Genomic DNA, 14,579 nt, shown 5'->3' with positions numbered 1-14,579 from the left:
GCAGCTGGCCGCGCGGCCGGCCCGCGCCCGCCGCCGCGCGCTGATTGGCTGGCCCGGGCCGGCGGCGGCGCTGAGTGGCCGGGCAGATTCGCTGGGTCAGGGCTGCAGAGGCGCCTGGCGCACCGGCGGGAGCGGAGCCGCGGCTCGCGCTCGCCCGGGACGCCGGCCGCCCGCCCGCCCGCCAGCCCGAGCGAGCGGCCCGGGGCGTCGAGGGGGCCCGCGCCGCGCCGGGCGCCGCCGCCCTGGCCGCCATGTGCTCCCAGCTCTGGTTCCTGACGGACCGGCGCATCCGCGAGGACTACCCGCAGGTGCAGATCCTGCGCGCTCTCCGTCAGCGCTGCTCCGAACAGGACGTGCGCTTCCGGGCGGTGCTCATGGACCAGATCGCCGTCACCATCGTCGGCGGCCACCTCGGTGAGCGAGGCGGGCCCCGGGAGGGCGGGGAGGCGCGCCGGGGTCCCCGGGAGCCGGCCGGTGGGCGCGCGCACCCGGGCCTCCCCCAGCCAAGTCTCCTTCGGTCCCCGCAGAACAGCCGCCCTCCCCCGCGAGCCCTCCTAGGGTTGGAGAAAGCCCCTAACCTTGAGAGCTTCCTTTGACCACCACCATCTGCTCCGAGACCAAGATTTGAGAACGGAATTTCACGTACTTAGGGGACTTTGTTTTGGGAGGAACTCGAATTCACCTGAAGCCGTCTGGAGGTCCGAGGAAAATTTGCAAATTCCGCTCGCATCCATACCCTGTCAGTATAGCTTTATGGAAACCCTCACTAAATTTACAAAATTGCCATTAAGATGAATGTTTTTAAAAGTTTTCTAGGAGCGTGTAAGCGTCAGTAATGCACTACATAGAATGTCATTCCCAGACTAGGAACCTACATAGGGGAAGACATTTACGATTGGAGTCACCTCTTGAGTATGTAAGTGGGAGAGTGGACCGTTGATGGCTTCTCTTTAAACTCATCCTCCTTCCTAAAAGTGTTGAAGTCTGATTCCAGAAAAGCCAAGATTTCAGGTACAGACCATTCTGGCCTCAGATTTCTCTATGCTGTGTCCAAGAGACATTTTTTGGGTAAGACATGGTTATCATCTGTGACCCTGACCTCAAAAGGTTAAGTATGTTTTTAGATATTCTTAATTATCTTTAATACAAGCAGTCTCTGACAGGAATCCGTGGCTTAGGAACCTCCCTCTGGTTTGCAGTTTGAGTCGCTCCAGCCTCCACTCTGGAAGTAATCCAGCTACTTCAGGGGGATCAGATGTAGGGCTGGGGGTGAGGGGAATTGGGGCCCAGTTCAGGGTGCTTTTTGGGACACCATTCATAATATTTCAATCATACCTGGTTAAATAAGCTCATGATTCGTTACTCTTCTTTAGCAGAGAAAGGGATTCCAAATTCTGAACAGGATACTTACAGGCATTTTGAATGTGACCTGTGTAGAATGTATCTGTTCTAGATGCTTCATCCATAAATTTATCTAAACCCTTCATAAGTAATATCAGATTATATAGCCTGCTGGAGAAATATACTATAAACATTAGGTGTCACACATTAATCTAAAGCAATGTGTCATCTATAAGGGGTACTGTCTCTCTATTCCCGATTTGTTAAAACGCTTAACAGTCAACGTAGAGTAAGATTCCTGAATAAGGGTTCTGCAAAGCTGAATTCTTACCACAGCTTTGCTACTAACAAGTATCTTGGCTTTACCTTGGCCAGGTCCCTTTATGTCTTTGAATCTCAGGTTTCTTGTTTATAAAAACTAAGTGGTTCTTGCAGCTCTAAAATTCTTAAATGGAACAATCTATTATATTTTCCTGATCTAGATCTAGTATACATTTTTCTACCCCCAAGGTCAGTTTGTTTGCTCTTCATTTTATTTCTTTATTTTGCAGCTTGTAAAGATGCCATTTTTGAGATATAGTCATTGAAATTCCACATCATATTCCTGTTGTAAACCCATCACACATTCTGTGAAAGAGTAGGGAAGTGCTGTTTTGTATCTAAAATCCCCTTTTAGGGGTGCCTGCCTAGCTCAGTTGGTAGAGTATGTGGCTCTTGATCTTGGAGTTGTGAATTTGAGCCCTATGTTGGGCGTAGAGATTACTAAAATTTTTTTTTAAACATTTTAAAGAATTCATCCCAGAAAAAGAGAAAATTAAATTCTCGGTGCTGCAGAAAGCATTTAAACACTTCTGTTCAGTGTCTTAAAAGTTTATAGGAATTTATTTGTGACTGTAGCTCAATCTATTCACAAACTAGGAGTTACTTCTTCTTACAGTAGAAGAAAATATAGTTATTTGCCTAGTTAAAGGAGAAACTGAAGACAGGTATTTTTTGAAGCAGTTTTAATCTTTTGCTAATTCAGAGATAGCCACACACAATTTATATAATATAAAACAAACCTATCAGATAACTATTTCCTCCGTCCAAAGGAAGGGTGTGAAGCGTGATCTCGCTTGCTTGTTCAGTGCTGTAGCGATGACTGGAATAGTGTCTTACAATAATAGGCACTCAATATATATTTTTGAGTGAATAAAGATATGCACTCTATTTCCCAGTTTCTTCTGCAGTCAAACTATAGAAAAGACTTGGTGATTGGCTGAGCCAAGTATTCTTCTAAAATGAACTCTAGAACTTACTGGCTTTGAAATACAGAAATAGTTACTGATATTAATGCCATTTCCCATTTGAAAATTATTGAGTGAGAGCTGGGAAAGCCTTTGGGATTGTCCATCCCGACCCTTTCATTTTACAAATGAAGAACCACACGCTCAAAGATACTCAGTGCCACCCAGCTGGTCAGCAGTAGCGACAGTTAAAGACCTGGTCTGATTTCCAGCTGTGGATACGGAATAAGTCTGTGCTGGGGCATCCACAGCCTGTAGTACCTTTTCCTGTGGATGTGGAATTGAACTGAATTAAATTACATTGAGCCTAGAGCGTGACTTTTCAAAGTGATTTTAAAGTTTAGGAGTTTAATGCACCACCTTTACAAAGTCTTCATTCATACCATTGCTTCCTTCATTCCTTCTTCAGATTAGTGTAGGGGTTGATGCAGGAGTCAGTATGGGCAGGACCTCAGCCAATTACTTCAGTTCTTTCCTGAGGTTCCCCCTGTGGAGGCTAGTGGGACCTTAGATCCAGAGACAGAATTTCAGGTTATATTCAGACAAGAGATGAAAAGTTTAGGATTTAAAGATGGCAGTTATTTTAAACAAGATAATACAAGTAAGCTGAAAATGCCATGCAAATGCAAAGTTTTGTGATGAGTATTTTTTTTAGTGTTTATTTATTTTTGAGAGAGAGAGAGAGAGAGAAAGAGAGTGTGCACAAGCGGGGGAGGGACAGAGAAAGAGGGAGAGACACAAAATTCAAAGCAGGCTCTGGGCTCCGGCTGTCAGCTCTGAGCCCGATGCAAGGCTCGAACCCATGAACCATGAGATCATGACCAGAGCAGAAGTCGGATGCTTAATTGACTGAGCCGCCCAGGTGCCCCTGTGATGAGTATTTTTAACCAGTGATCTAGCTGCCCCAGCCTACCTTTGGATGGGGTGAGTGGGAATGGCCACTGGGAAGAGTGGAATGACCTTCAGGTGACTGAAGCAATCCTGTAGAAAACACTTTCCCTTCACCTTTCCGTGAGATGTAGCATCTCTGTTCCTTCTTAGAAACCACAAGTTCTTCATTCATTCAACAAATATTTCTTAATTGTTCCTAACCACAGGCTAAGGTGGTGGTGCATGTGTCACCAAAATGCACATAGTAATAGTCAAAGCAAAATATGTGTAGTGTTTGTTGTGTGCCAGGCAGCTGTTGAGGTTCTTTCTGCAAATTAACTCTCAAAAACGTCACTAGGGTGTCTGGCACACAGTACTGGCTGGCAGTGAGGACCAGCACTCAGGAATTCCAGTCTCAGCAAATTTGTTTCCTCTCTTCCACTCTGCCCCATGCATCACCTGCACTGACTTCCCCGTGCCCCGTGCACTCGATTCCCTTGGCCCAAGGTGCCCATCTGGTGCAGTTCCCCTCACATGGCAAACTTTCTTTCTTTCTTTTTTTTTTTTAAGTTTATTTATTTATTTTGAGAGAGAGAATACATGTGAGTGAGGGAGGGGCTGGATGAAAGGGAGAAAGAATCCTGAGCTGGCTCCATGCTCAGCATGGAGCCCAGCGTGGGGCTCGATCTCAAAAACCATGAGATCATGATCTGAGCCGACATCAAGGGTCAGATCTTTAACGGACAGAGCCACCCAGGAGCCCCTCATGTGGCAAATTTATTCCTCCTCCATCCTCAGCTCCCATGATTCACCTCTGTACAGTCTTTCTTGAACTTCCTCCCCTCCCCTCCTCTCCCCTCCCCTCAGGCAATCTCTTTCCCATTTGCTGCCAAGTAACATTGTGTATCCTTCTAAAATAGGATCCATCATATTTTATTGTAATTTATCTATTTACGAAGTTTGTCTTCTCTTTGTCTCCCGAAACGACTGGGGATCCCTCAAATGTATGTTCCGAAGCTGGCCTCCATACATAGTAGGCCTCCAGTTAATGTTTGGGTGATTGAGTGAAGGGCATGAGAAGCTAATTTGAAGCGTATGAGACTTTTACGGTAATTAGGTTCTGTTTGGGAGATCATTTTTGGCCATGTAAATGTTTTTGTGATGAGCCATTCTATGAGGACAGAGCCACCAGTGTAAATTAAGTTCTTTGATCACCCACAGGTCTTTACAATGGCAGTTTATTGTCTCAAAAAACAAGTATAGTCACAAACTCAGGGATAGACATCGAGACCAAAAAGATGCACCTCACCTGGAAATGAGGGTGTGTGGCAGTTTGTCTCTTAGGAGCAGAATGACTCAGCATTCCTTGTCTTTCTTTCAGAGCTGAAACCTTGGTGGCCATATGGCAATTTCTAGGTCAGGTTCTTTAAATTAAGGTGTTCTGGGATATTTTTCTTTGGTTCTTTGTTGTAATCAGCTGAGTTAGATGTAAGTGCTCAAGTGGGAGGAATCCGAACTGAATTTGATGAAATGGTCGTGTCGCGGCCTTCCAGAAGATGGCAGAGGCCTCACAGAGAAGGGATGGTCTCCCATTGCTGTGCAAGGAGGCCCTAGCAGGCAAGGGTACATACTAACCTGTGCCTAGAGGTTGATCTTTGACCTCGCTCTCTGCCCAAAGCCTGGGCCTGACACTCTGTAATCTGAATAAGCTACCGTACAGGACTAGTGGAAAAGTCCGAGAGTGGATGGAAGCATCTGCCATATACTGTTTCTAAACCGACATGAGCACTGAATGGATACGCCTTACTGCGTGGGTCCGCATTTATATCCGTGGGCCAACCTCAAGGACTGAGGATGGACTGGATGTGTACTTTATGATTCTAACGGTAGTTTTTAGGGATACCTCATGAACTGTGTTGGAAAGAATTCTAGAACCAATACATTGGGGTCCTTAGTAGATCTCAAAGCCTTACTTACAGAGTTCTGAACCACCTATTGCTGTTACCGTAACGCTTCCTCCAAATTTGTTAGGATTGCCTGGTGGAAGGGGTAGAGCCATCATCAGAGAGGTCCACGTAATCCCCATCCCTCCACACGTCCTTGTCACTCCCCTTATTAGCAGGGAGTCCAGTGACATCCAGGTATGTCAGTGCCAGCCTGACCCCATTCCACCCTCTTCTCCAGTGGTTAGGTACGCCAACCTTACCCACTTTCCTGAGACACGTTACCTTATTATGGGTTTATATTGTTTTAACACATAACTACAACATGATCTGAAATGTTTAATCTAGTCCCATTTGATCCTTCACTCTTAAAAAGTAACTCAAGCAATGCCCGGGTGGCCTAGTTGGTTGAGTGTCCGACTTTGGCACAGGTCATGACCTCACAGTTCATGGGTTCCAGCCCCACATTGTGCTTTACACTGACAGTGTGAACCTGCTTCATATTCTCTGTCCTCCCCCCCTCTTTGCCCCTCCCCCCCACGCACTTGCGCGCTCTCTCTCTCTCAAAAATAAACATACATTAAAAAAATAAAAGTAATTCAAGAAGACCCCCCCACCATGAGAAAGTGATAAATTTAAATTAGTTACTTTGCATTGAGGAACCAACAGGAATAATGGAATAACTATTTCTGTAACTCTGTTATTAATGCTTTCATATCTTTTATGTGCCTTCATCTTCACAACAGTCCTTCCCATTCACAACTGTTGCCTGCCCAGTCTGTGCCAGGCACTGTGCTAGGTACTGGAGATGTGATGGAGAGTAAGAACAGTCTCTATCCTCATTGTTAGGATTTCGTTCATCCTTTTGGTCAACAAATACCTGTTGACTACCTACTATGTGTAAGGTATCATTCTAGGTACCAGAACAAAACAGGAAGAAATCCCTGCCCTTCCAGGAAATTAGAGTCTAGATGGGAGAGATAGGATACAAACAAGATAAGTAAAATATATAGTATGTTGGTGAAAAGGGCTAAGGAGGAAAAAGCAGGGAAAGGGGATGGCACGTTTCTGGAGGCAGGAGAGGAGATGCAATTTTGGGTAGGGTGGAAGGGTGTTCCTCACCTAGGAGATGATGTTCAGCTAAAGACTTGAAGGAGGTGAGGAAACAAGCCATTTAGATATCTGAGATTAGAGTAGTTTAGGCAAGAGGGAGTAGCAAAGCAATTAGTATGGCCAGAGCGGAGTGAGCCAAGGAGCAGGCCCTGGGAGAGGAGGTCAGAGAAGTGGAGAGTGAGGGGAGAAGAGCCAATATATCTGGCCTTGGGGGCCATGGAAGGACTTTGTATTTCACTCTGGATGAACTGGGAATCCATTGAAGGGTTTTGAGCAGAGGGGTGACATGACCTGCCTTATGGTCACAGGGTCACTCTGGTCACAGTGTTGAGAACAGACTGATGGTACCAAGGGCAGAAGCAGGGAGATTGCTGAGGTCATTGCTACAATTCGGGTGAGAGATGACGATCGTTGGACTAGAATGATTTCGGGGGAGGAGGTGCAAAGTAACTGGATTTGGGGTAGATTTTGAAGACAGAGTTGTCAGGATTTGCCTACTGGATCAGATGTTGGATGTTCAGGAAAGACGAGTCAAGGAGGACTCCAATGTGTCTGTCCTGAGCAGCTAGAAGAATAAAGTTTGCCATTTACCCACGTGGAAAGGATGTAGGAGTAGGTTTGAGCAGGGGGTGAGGATCAGGACCGAGACTGAGATGCCCATTAGACATCCAAGTGAAAATGTCAAGTAGGCGGTCTGTTATATCAGTTGGGATAAAGGGGAAAGCCCTGGCCCGAAGATATCAAAAGTAGAAGCATCTCCACATACCTATCAAGGGAGTGACTTCATAGAAAAGAGAAGAGGTCCAAGGACTGGGCTCTGGGGCACTCCAGTTAGTGGTTGGGGAGATGAGGAGCAGCCAGGAAGGGAACCTAAGTATAAGGGATGAAGAAATCCAGGAGAGAGGAATGTCCTGGAAGCAGAGTGGGGAAAGTATTTAAAGAAGGAAGACGTGATCAGACTGTGTCAGATTTTGCTGATAGATCAGGTTAGATGAGCAGTGAGAATGGACCATTGGATTTAGCAACATGGAGTTAGCATTAGTGTCTCTGATAAGAGAAGCTTCATGAAATAATGGAAAACAATGAATATACGCACTGTCTTAGGAGTTTTGTTATAAAGGGAAGGTGAAAAATGAATTAGTAGCCTGCTATGAACTGAACTGTTTCTCCCCCGAATTTTCTCTCTCTCTCTCTCTCTCTCTCTCTCTCTCTCTCTCTCTCTCTCTGCCTTCTGATGATACAGCAAGAAGGCAGCTATCTGCAAGCTAGGAACAGGGCCCTCACCAGAACCCAGTCGTGCTGGCACCCTGATGTCAGATTTCCAGTCTCCAGAACTGTGAGAAATATATGTCTGTTGGTTAAGCCCCCCAGTCTGTGGTATTTTGTTGTAATAGCCTAGCTGGCTAAGACCTTGCTCAAGGGGGAGATGGGTTTGAGAGTCTTTCCTTAAGACAGAAAAAACAGTGTGTTATATGCTGGTGTGAATGATCCAGTAGAGAGAGAGAAATTGGTGATGCAGGGGAGGTGGATTGCTGGAGCAGTGCTTTATAAGTGAGAAGGAGGGATTGGGATCTGTTACATATTTCAAGGAATTGGCCTAAGCTAGGAGCAAGGATGCTTCAGCCATTGTAAGAGGGAAGATAACCTACATGGCCCAGGTGCCAGTAGATGGATAGATGTGCTTGTGGGAGCTTATAGGGAAGTTCCTTTCTGATTGCTTCAGTTTCTCTCATTGAAATAAGGAGGGAGAAAGTAGCAAGAAGAGAAAGTGAAATCGTTCTTTAGGGTCAGGGAGAGTGAATGGACCAGGGAAATAGGGTGCTTGCCAGGCAGCAGTAAGAATGCCCTTGAGACCAGTCGGCAGGTTTTTGTATTTTTTTCTTCATGTTCCACTGCACAGGAGGGAACACGAAGTAGGCAGAGTTGGATTGGTCTAACCAGGGATGTGGTTCAGCCAGGCAAAAACTAGGTGCAAGATCTGAGGATGTACCATAGATTTGAAGATGCATGCTATGGTGCTTTCCTATGAAATTTAAATAGGTTAAGGCAGGAAGTGAGGGTCTGAAGCGAGGGGCAGTAAAAAACAGGGATCTACACATGGTAGTTCCTAGGGTCAAAGTGGGGTCAAAGTTTGGCTGGAGTTGGGGGTACTAGAGAAAGTAAGCTGGAAAGATAGGAGACGGTGTTTGGAGACTGGAATTATGATGATTGCATCAAGTCTAGAATGTAACTCGGAGTGGTGACTGAGTTGAGGTGGTGGACTTCAGCCAAGGACTTCTATCCTTGGAGGAAATGAGGTCAGGAAACAGAGGCATGGGCATCGGAAGAATTCTGCACAAGGGTACTGAAATCAGCATTAGCTGTGGCAGTGTTGAGGGGTCAATGAGTCAGGAGCTAAAGCTTCAGAGACAGAGGTGGGTGACTGGGGTCCCTAGATGGCCTGTACAAGTGGAGTGCTGTGCAGTCTGATGAGAGCTGAGCTGGGAGTTTTAGGGGAGAGAGAGGAGGAAGGTCTGGAAGCCACAACAAGGAGCGCATCTCTCCCACTGGCAGGTTCGGGAATCCCAGGTGCCAGGAAGAGAGCACAACCACAACTGGGAAGGACCGTTAGGGAAGCGGGTTAACTGGGGAGAGTCGGGGGTGAGCCACACTCAGGAAAAGAGGGTGAAGGGAACACTCACTATAAAGGTTGAGGATGGGGGATTTGCTGCCCGTTGAGTCCCAGAGGACACCGCGAGGTGGAAAGGGGTGGAAGATGGGAGTAGAAAAGACAATGTCAGAGCCAGGTGGGGATTAGCGTCTAGGGAGATGAGGTGGCCTCGGAGACTGGAGTCTTGGTTGACTGATGTGAAAGGGATAAAGGGCTTGAGGAGATTTGTCTTCGTGGTTGCAAGGAGGCTCATTACAGTGAGGTAGGGGTGGGGAGGGTTTGGGAGAGGGCAGGTTGGTTTCCTGGGACCCTTCCATTTTACGGATGAGGAAATTGACACCCACAGAGACTTGTGTCTTGCCAAGTTGTTGAATGACAACGAGGCATTTTTTTTTAAGTTTTATATATTTATTTTGAGAGAGAGAACGCGTGCATGCTTGTGCACAAGTGGGGAGGGGCAGAGGGAGAGAGAGAGAATCGCAAGCAGGCTCCACGCTGTCAGCACAGAGCCCAACACGGGGCTTGATCTCACAAACTCCAAGATCATGACCTGAGCCGAAATTAAGAGTTAGGCACTTAACTTAACCTACTGAGTTACCCAGGTGCCCCTAAATGTCAAGGGATTAAATCACGTCTCTGACTTGGAGACCAGCACTTTATCTCCTTCATCATAATGGCCTTTCATCTCAAGTTGTCTTAACTTCTCCCAGTGCTTTTGCAAATACATTCACCCTGGGATATCCCTGAACTCAGTGCTTGTAAGATGCCAGACCTTGACCATAGATTTCTTTCTGAGAGGTGAACGTGCGTTTATTAGTTTCACACATTTTTTCTGAGCCCAAAGGCACCATGAGTCAACATCTCCTTTCCGAAACTTTCCTTGATTCTCTCACATATATATGTCACTATGTGTGCCCTGACATATATACCTGTTCGACCACTTGTGTTATAATCAGTCACCTCCTCTCCCCACCCACTGCCCAAACCAGACAGATAACTCTTCCTAACACCCAGGTACCCTGTACAGAGCATCGACAGCATTAACCACAATTGTGTGTTGTCTTTCTTCTTAAATTCCAGGGATATCATCTGTTTCACCCAGACCCCTCTACCCCCGTGCCCAGCCCTTAAGATGGTGCCTGTTCCTTAGCTGTGAGTGGCCCTCCAGTGTCCCTGTTGCCCTCCCATTTGATGGCACTGGGGCCCCACTTCTAACCATCAACACCCGAATCTCTGAGGGCTCTCTCCGATCCCAAGAGGCCACTTGGCCCATACGTGCAAGGCAAGCCAGAAGGGCCAGGAAATTTTTTTTTTTTTTTTTTTTAATTTTTTTTTTTTAATTTTTTTATTTTTTGGGACAGAGAGAGACAGAGCATGAACGGGGGAGGGGCAGAGAGAGAGGGAGACACAGAATCGGAAACAGGCTCCAGGCTCCGAGCCATCAGCCCAGAGCCTGACGCGGGGCTCGAACTCACGGACCGCGAGATCGTGACCTGGCTGAAGTCGGACGCTTAACCGACTGCGCCACCCAGGCGCCCCATGAAGGGCCAGGAAATTAATAAGCTGCTCCCTGGAGCAGCTTTCAACCAAAGACTGAGTTGGTGCACAAAAATTATCGATTGCCAACTCTGTCACCCCTCACGTGGGATAACTGAGGCGTGTGCACTAAACTATTTCTTACTGTTACGCAGCAGGATTAAGCCCTGGTTGCCAAGGCGGTCACTCACTTAATAATATACCCTCTATTTGCCACATTCCCTTCTCTCCTCTCGCACCCGTGTTTCCTGAAATTACCATCCTAATAATAAACTTCTTGCACTTGTCTCGGGAGCGCTTCTGGGGACACCCAAACTAACAGTGGACTCAGCCCAGAGTAGCTGCTAAATAGATAATTGCTGAATGGATGTGTTGAGTGACATACTGAATGTTTACGTTGTGTCTGTATGTCCCTAAGGAGACTAAGCTCCTCATAGGCAAAGATCACCTGGCTCAGCTTGGTATTCCTGCTTCGTAGTGTGTCTGACTCACCCCAACAGTTCACTAAAGGTTGAACTGAATTAAATGACCTGAAAATAGCAATTGTTGGAGAACAAAAGCAACCACTAAATGACTGTGGGTTTTAATGAGGTGGAGGTAAGACCTCTTTGGGCCTTGTGACAAAGAACTTTAAAAGGGAAGGAGTGGCGATAGCATCTCCTTAAAAATAAAAATAACTTCCTTCTGAGAAATAACTTCCTTATGGGGGGGGGGGGCAGGTGGAGGCTAGAAACACACAGGGAAAGCCTGGAACATCATCGAGAGGGGCCAGGTCATGTTTCAAATGACACATCTTCCTTATAACACGATGAGATCATGTGAAGCGCTCCGTGGATCATCCACTTACTTTACTTCTACTGTCGATGCCATTCTGACAACTTTCAGAGCTTCACTACCAGCCACTGTTACACAATCCTGAGTCTGGGTGGCTCAGTCTGTTAAGTATCCGACTCTTGATTTCGGCTCAGGTCATGATCTTGAGGTTCATGAATTTGAGCCCCACATTGGGCTTTATGCTGACAGTGCGGAGCCTGCTTGGAATCTCCTGCCTCCCTCTCTTTCTGCCCCTCCCCCGCTCTTTCTCAAAAATAAACATTAAAAAAAATATATATGTATATGTATATACATATATATATATATGTGTGTGTGTGTGTGTGTATATATGTGTGTATATAGGGGTCCCGAAAGCTGCCGTGAGGTCCTTGCTTGCCATCATCCTATAGTGTCCTGTGATTTTCTTATCTCCGCTGCTTGCTTTCTACATGAAGGTTTTTTTCTAGTGCACTACAAACCAGTTTACTTTTTTTTTTAATGTTTACTTATTTTTGAGAGAGAGAGTGTGAGTGGGGGAGGAGCAGAGAGAGAGGGAGACACAGAATCTGCAGTAGCCTCCAGGCTCTGAGCTGTCAGCACAGAGCCTGACGCAGGGCTTAAACTCACAGACCACAAGATTATGCCCTGAGCTGAAGTCGGACGCTTAACTGACTGAGCCACCCAGGCACCCCTAAAACCAGCTTACTTTTGAAGCTTTCTCTCATGAAACCAAGGATGTGTGCGTCTGTGTGCATGGGGTGGGAGGTAACCCATTATGCATCAGTCAACGTGGAGACTTTTAAAGTCAGATCTGGGCGCCTGCGTGGCTCAGTTGCTTAAGCGTCAGACTTCGGCTCGGGTCATGAGCTCGCAGTTCATGGTTTGAGCCCACGTCGGGCTCTGTGCTGACAGCTCGGAGCCTGGAGCCTGCTTCAGGTTCTGTGTCTCCCTCTCTCTCTGCCCCTCCCCTGCTCACCCTCTGTCTCTTTCTCAAAAATAAACATTAAAAAAATTTAAAATAATAAAGTCAGATCTAAGGCAGGGATCCATATGACAAGAAATCTTTTGTTTATTTATTTATTTTTAATTTTTTTTAAGTAATCTCTATATCTAGTATGGGTCTCAAACTCACAACCCGGAGATCAAGAACCACACACTCTGCTAACTGAGGCAGCCAGGCGCCCCAAGGAATTTTTCCTTTAAATGACATAATATATGTGAAAGTTCTTAGCAAAGTACCTAAAATACAACAGATGCCCACTAAAAATGCTAGCCAGATTCAGATCTGAGTGGCCTCACCTCTGACTATCTGTGCTTCTGTTTCCCTCTATTGATGTGAATGGTTGAGAATGGTTTTTAATATTTAGAGCTCTACTTTCCAAGAATGATTTGCTTCTTTCTAAACCGATTTCTCTGTATTATAAAGTACATGTCTTTGCTGTTGTACATATAAATGCAAAAGTCTAGTTTTGATTAACTTAATTGAACCTGATATGTGAGTTAGAAAAAAGCAGGCTCGGTTCTTTGGAAAAAGTTATCCCATTTTTCTATCCTGTTTTTAATGTAGTTAAATATTTCTGAATGTAAATAACAGACTTCAAAAGGAAATCAGAATATAATAACCCATGAAAGTAGATTATTCTTTTTAGAAGTAATATGAAGAAAACATTGTTATGGCTTTAAATGGTTGATTTAGATCAGATTGGCTGTTGGCCACTGTACTAACTAGTTTGGGGTCTGATCTTTTTCACTGTCTTACTGACCTGTTTGGGGACAGAATGATATAGTTAAAAAAAAAAAAAAAAAGTGGTTTGAGGCTGAACAGTAAATTTCAAGCCCAATGTAGGAGTCTGGGAGAGTCTGAATATTCCAGAAACAGCTCTGCTCCCTTCCTCCTGCCCTGTCACCCAAGTCAAGGTGATGCCCAAAAGCACTGGGGCACTTAGTCACATGAAATCCCTTGTTATTTGGTATTTGAGGGCACGAGCCTCTCATTGCTGAGCGCTTTCCGTCTATCTACAGGCCGGCAAGCAGAGCCCTGCCCTCCCTGATGTCCTGCATCAGCTCTTTATTCCCTTGGCCTGAGGCCTTTGGATTGCAGTGGAAATGTTAAGGACTCTGGGAAAGGTGACACATTTAGGCTGCATCCTGTATTAAGTATATCAGTTCCTTTCCTGAGAGCAGATATTTGAATGGGGAGAGGGGAAGCCATTTCTGAGTGGCTCAAGGTCTCAGAGTTCAGCAGCAGGTTTGCCAAGAGCCAGCCTTAAACTCAGGTTGTTCTTGGCCACGGCCGTGTGGAACTGCCGTTCGCAGTGAAGCCACGAGCCAGCAGCAGCCTCTTGTCTACTACTTCTAGAACCGGCGATTTCTTTAGGTTTAGACGGCAAAGAGAACAGGAATGACCGGGGCAAGGGAAGATGCCCACAGCAAGAATCGCGGGAGCTGTGGACGTGGGCGGAGGCGGAGCTGGGTGTGCACATGTAATTCCTTAACCTGTCCCACCCCTCTCGGCACAGAGCTGGAAGCAGGCACAGCCAGAGACCACACCTGTCTAACTGCTTGGTAGAGTCTTTTCGGCTACACTTAACCCCCTTCCATTCTTCATTTATTGAAGGCTCCAGTTGGAATGAGCCAGGCCCAAAGATTTACCTTTGGGGAAGAGAGATGAAGTTCTGGTAAGATATCCTAGGTGTACGTGACTCTGCTTGAGGCCGCGCTGTCTCCGTCCACGTGTGGTTGATATTTCCAGAAACGATTGAATTCTTTTCTTCCCATTTAGAAGCTTCACTGTTCATGTGTGGCCTCGTGTTGGGATTTAAAAGCCAGACGGTTCTGCTGCTTCTCGTTTCTCTAGGTCACTTTTCTGTTGCAAAGCCATTTTCCTCCCCAGCGGGCACGAAGCTGCATAAGTTGTCCTCGCTGGCTTCATCGAATGTGCAGTGATGATGCCAGCGCCTCACGTGTGTATGGCACTATATGGTTTTCAAAGCATTTTTGCTCGTATTAGCTCCTCGTGTGATGTCA

At 46.2% G+C, this 14,579-nt stretch overlaps 1 protein-coding gene across 3 annotated transcripts in view; it reads left to right on the top strand.

Moving 5' to 3' along the window:
- Positions 1 to 126: 126 nt before the first annotated feature.
- The window catches only part of RIMKLA (ribosomal modification protein rimK like family member A), a 34,018-nt gene continuing 19,565 nt past the window's right edge, over positions 127 to 14,579 (top strand). The window contains exons 1-2 of one of the 3 annotated variants that reach the window (XM_058717822.1): positions 394 to 414; positions 14,170 to 14,230. Coding sequence is in view for 1 of the 3 variants with exons in the window: in XM_058717821.1 (XP_058573804.1) it covers positions 252 to 414 (163 nt within the window). In the remaining 2 variants the exon portion in view is untranslated. Of the gene's footprint in view, positions 415 to 14,169; positions 14,231 to 14,579 lie in introns of those variants that run through there. The other 2 variants (XM_058717821.1, XM_058717824.1) reach the window with 2 other exon arrangements.

The sequence above is a fragment of the Neofelis nebulosa genome, chromosome 2 (genome assembly GCF_028018385.1).
Source record: "Neofelis nebulosa isolate mNeoNeb1 chromosome 2, mNeoNeb1.pri, whole genome shotgun sequence".
In the NCBI taxonomy this organism is placed as follows: domain Eukaryota; kingdom Metazoa; phylum Chordata; class Mammalia; order Carnivora; family Felidae; genus Neofelis; species Neofelis nebulosa.
The sequence above is the reverse complement of the archived record's forward strand: the minus strand, read 5'-3'. Positions and strand labels throughout refer to the sequence as shown.